This window comes from Oxyura jamaicensis, chromosome 18, assembly GCF_011077185.1.
Source record: "Oxyura jamaicensis isolate SHBP4307 breed ruddy duck chromosome 18, BPBGC_Ojam_1.0, whole genome shotgun sequence".
In the NCBI taxonomy this organism is placed as follows: Eukaryota; Metazoa; Chordata; class Aves; order Anseriformes; family Anatidae; genus Oxyura; species Oxyura jamaicensis.
Window position 1 is genome coordinate 2,082,469 of NC_048910.1, and position 4,703 is coordinate 2,087,171.

Sequence of the window (4,703 nt, forward strand, 5' to 3'; positions counted from 1 at the left end):
GTGCCCTGCTCACACCTCCCTGCAGAAGGCAGCAGACGAGCAGGTAACACACCCCAGGGTGCAGACCGAAGGGCTGCCATGCATGTGTAGGCGCTCCCTGGGGCAGCTGCCTACACTTCAGTGCGGCTCTAGACCTGTCAGGGAAAAGCTGCATTGCTCCAAGCGTCCCTTCAGTGACCAGGCTGAAATGACTAGACTGATTGTTTTACAGATGCTCCAGTAAACAAAGACACGAGCTGACTGCAGCCAAGGACAGATCCGAGCCCTGCCTGGAGCACAGGGGTGGGCCCGGGGGAGCGGTCCTGCCTCTGCTGGCCTGGGTGGGTGGGGAATCACCCGGCACAGCTCTGATCACTGGTGGCAGAAGTGCGTGGCTCAGGTCATCAGCCAGCTGCTTCCCACCCACAACAGTGAGCACAATGGCTTGAAACAGGTGTCAGCACCGCTCTTTCTCCCTTCTCATCCCAGAGCCTCATTAGCCACAGCCATCCCAGCTGCCTGTGCACACGAAGGGAGGAGGAGGCAGTGCTGGGCGATGTCAGCCCATAGGCAGCTGCCCACAGAGGTGAGAGAGCTCCTGGCTTGGCTCGGGCTGGGTTCAAATCAGCAACAAGGGAAGTCAGCATGGCTGGGGACATGGTGCACAGGAGGAGCTGCCCACGGTCACCTTTCTGTAGGACAGCAGAGGCAGGTTGGGAGTGACCCACGGGGTGGGGACAAGGGACAGGTCTACACCATGCAGCAGAGCAATGGTTGCAGGATTTGAGCTGGAAGCTCCCCTTGGTGGTGTGGTTGGGACGGGGCACTCTGTGTCCCTAAGGCAAGACGTGTCATCAGCATGGCAGGGAAGATCTCACTGGAGCAGTAAGTCCTGGAGAAGAGCTCTAAGCAGGGAGTCATGTGCCTGGAGCTGCTTAATTCAGGAGCAAGGGCAGCCCCAGGTGAGAGCTCCTGCAAAATGAAGCCCACAACCCCCTGGCAAGAGCACCCTTCTGCCTCTGCCATTCGGTCCTCCACCAGCCCCCAGCTCTTCCTTCTGCTTCCTTAAAATCTGCCCCAAGCACCTTCTCCCCACCCGTTCTATTTTCAGTGAGGAATGGAGGAAGTCCTCGGGGTCAGAAACCCCAGGCTACTGCTGCTGGGGTTTTTTGTAAGGGTGAGGCCCTGCCCAACATCAGCCAATCCTTCACGTTGATTGGCACCAAGAAAACACAGGGGCTTGGGAAGCAGGACCGGAGACACTGTGGGGTGCAGGAACACCTGGGCAATGGGAAACAGAGCTAATCCTCTGCATGAAAAACATCCATCAACCCTCACGAGAAACCAGTGAATCCATACAGGCAGCAACCCAAGGGCTACTGATAGGATGCCCTACCCCGTAGGACGCTGACAGGATTAACTTGCTGGTGGAGACCCCTTCCATGCACCAGTGTCTGCCCGGGACCACTGGCAGTCTTGACAAGAGCTGAACATCTCTCTTGACAAGAGCTGAACAAGGGCAGGGGCAGGAGCACAGCATGGGCAAGGAGAGGCTGACAGAAGCAGGTTTGCTCAGCCCTAAGGAGAAAAGATTAAGGGGGATGGATCTCATGGCTGTCCTCAGCTACCTAATGGGAGGAAGCAGAGTAGAGAGAGACAGACTCCTTTAGGTGTGCAAAGATCAGGCAAGAGATGATGAACATCAGCTGGAACATGGGAGGTTCCAGTTAGATTGCAGGAAAATGTTTCCCCTTAAGAACTGGCACTGGAGAGCTCAAGGGATCTGATCCTTGGTCCACGATTCCTTCTGGACAAGGCTGTGAGTGACCTGATCTAACTAAGCCTGCTTTGAGCTGGGAGTTGGGCTTGAGATCTCCAGAGCTCCCTCCCGATCCAAATTTCTCCATGATTCCATGTGATGAGGTAAGTCTGTGATGAACAAATGGGATTTGCATGGGTCTTCTCTGCTGGCGCAGGAGATGCTTTCCCCAGGCAGACGTGGGGGATCCCAAGCCCCCGATCCCCCCAGCTATAGGCACAGCTCCCCGCGCAGCCCGGGGCACCGTGCAGCCTGTGTGATGGCAGCGTCTCCATAAAGCCACCGCAGATGGAAGCGTGGATGCTCGGAGCTCGCGAGGGACTGAAAGCCAGCACGTCCTGCAGACAGCTGGGCCAAAGATGTCCCCAGAGGTGGTTTTGCCAAGCTGAGAATGGGTTTCTAACACCCATTTCTAAGTGCCTGGCTACAGCGAGGAGCTATGGCAGGGGCGTTCATTAAACCTGTGTCCAAGCTCACAGCCTGAGTGTCCCTTCAGGGGTGCAGCGGGATGACTACGTGTGCAGCCACGCTGCCCAGGGCCCCTTTGCTCCCACAGCTGCGCAGGTGGCAGCGGCACCAGGCACGGAAATCAGCCCCACGCACAGAAATCTGCCCCACGCACAGAAATCTGCCCCATGCTGCCCAAGCAAAGCGCCCCGACAGGCAGTGTTTCCAGCTGGGAAACCAAGTAAGGGGAGAAAGCTTTGATCTCAACTTGGGGATGCTCTGATCATCACGCATGGCCCAGGAGAAGAGAGTATTGTTAATGAGGAGTGTAATAGCTGGAGACTTTCACTCCGTATGGCTTTGGTGAAAACATTTAGACAGCCAGCAGTCTGGGATGAGTCACAGCAGCAGCCAGTTCAGGGTTGAGTTGTGAGCGATTTATTTCATGATTAAAGTTGGGCGACTGATCGACAGTACCCCACGGAGGGGGGTCAGGGGCCTTTACGTGGGCCACATCCCAAGAAGCCTTTAAGTCAGCTGTGGGTTTTTCCCTGCCATAGAAAGTAGCGTGGGCAGGAGGCATTCAGCTCACTACCATCAGCCCTTGCTCCGCAAGTTTGATAACAAGAGCAACCACAACATGCTGCCGGGCTCTGGGGCAGCATTTACAGAGGTGGCACAGTGCTTGTCCCCTGGGGTGCCTGGCAGAGGGATGTGAACCTCAAGAACCTGTGGTGCACGGCCGAGCACACCAGTCCTGCAGGACAAGCTCAGACCCCTGCATGCCCTTGCCCAGACACTCTTCTCAGGCAGGGGGAGATGGCAGGGATAAATATTGCTGCTCTGGAAGGCACAAAGGAGAAAGATGGACACTTCAGGTAGCTCCCCATGGAGCCGAGCAGCTTCACGGGCAACAACCTCACAGCAGCATCAAGCAAGGTGCTGGAGTTTGCTCCATGCCTCCTCCATGACTTTGTGGCTGCTTGCCCCTGTCCTGCTGGGTGCAAGGGGCTAACAGGGAGCAGAAAGGGATGGGGAAGGGCAGAGGTTGTGCTGTCCATAGGTTAGGACTACAGTTGGAAGGACGCCCTGGCAGGAGGGCTGCAGAAAGCCTCCTTTCCCCAGGGTGCCCACAGCCCATATGTGGGGGATATCACCTCCCACCCCAAGGCCAGGTTCTATGATTTGGGTCATCCCCCTGGTCAGATCCCCCCCCCCCCCCCCCCCCCCCCCAGGCCCACCCCACTTCATTCTGGAGGAACTGGTCAGAATGGGAAAAGGCAGCAAAGGGCAGCGCGGGCACCCAGCTGGTCACAGCCGTGCCCGCAGCCGGGCATGACGGCAGGGCGGCTCTGCACCTCTCTGGGCAGCATCAGCCGGGTGGGGGGCTCATTCCTCCCTCCATCCTCCCTCCCCTCCAGCCAGCCCCCCGTCCCTCCGTCCTCCCTCCCCTCCACCCTCCCGTCCCTCCATCCCCTGCCTTCCATCCCCTCACCCCGGCCGCCCCTTCCCTCCCTGCAGCCTCCTTCCCCCCCGCTCCCCTCCCTCCCCATGCCCCCCGTCGCCCCGTCCCTGCCCCGTTCCTCCCCCGCCCCGTGCCCGGTGGCTCCCTGGGGGCTCCCCCAGCCCGTGTCCGGCTCCCCTTAGGGCCGGTACCGCTGCGGGGCGCCCCGCGGGGCTCCGGTACCCGAGTCCGGGGTAGGGGGTGGGAACCGGAGGGGTGCCGGGGGCAGCACCGGAGCCACCGGGGGAAAGTTTGGAGCTCACCTGGCTCCGGCCAGCGGGTGGACTCCAGCGATCCGTACCGGGGGGGGGTCCGGGTCCCCTCCATGCCGCAGCACGGCGAGGCCCTGCCCGGCCGTGCCCTGCCCGCTCCGCTCCGCTCCGCTCCGCCGGGCGGGGACGGGGGGGCTCCCGCCGCTCCCCCCGGCTCCGCTCCGCCGGGGCCGCCGCGCCCCCTGCCGGCCACCGCCGCCCCCCCAGCCCCGGCCCCTGCCCCTCCGGCCCGGCCCGGCCCCGCTCCTCGGCCCCACCCCTCCGGGGCTCGCCCTCCTCACAGGGCCGCGGGGGTGGCCCGGCCCCGGCCCCCGCCCAGTTTGTCCTTTGTGCGTTTCCCCTCTCCCCTTCCCGCCTCGGAATCAGCACGTAAAATAAATAAAGAATAGAATAATAAAAGTACCCCCCCCCGGTCACAGCAGTGGGCCTGGAAGGTGCTGCCTGGTGGAGCCCCCGGGCCTGGGGCTCCTGCCAGGAATGGGGATGTGGGGGTGCAGAGCCGGTGTGAGGCGTGCTGCGGGGGGATGTGGGGTTCAGCGGGGCCCCTAAAAGCAGGGTGAGGAGGTGGGCATGGGCAGCTGCACTTTCCATCAAGAGTAACTTACTCCTGGGGAAAAACAGAACAGCAAAATGTTTAAAAAACGTTCAAAACTACGTGTTGGTCTGGAAGTCAAAGGTTTGT

The 4,703-nt window shown here is 60.7% G+C and overlaps 1 protein-coding gene across 2 annotated transcripts in view; it reads right to left on the reverse strand.

Annotated features, from left to right (window-relative positions):
* Nucleotides 1-4,180, reverse strand: part of LOC118175955 (bMERB domain-containing protein 1-like) — a 17,767-nt gene extending 13,587 nt beyond the window's left edge. For both annotated transcript variants that reach the window (XM_035342636.1, XM_035342635.1), the window contains exon 1: nt 4,013-4,180. In XM_035342636.1, coding sequence (XP_035198527.1) covers nt 4,013-4,076 — 64 coding nt within the window. In that variant the 5' untranslated portion in view covers nt 4,077-4,180. The remainder of the gene's footprint in view (nt 1-4,012) is intronic.
* Nucleotides 4,181-4,703: the final 523 nt, after the last annotated feature.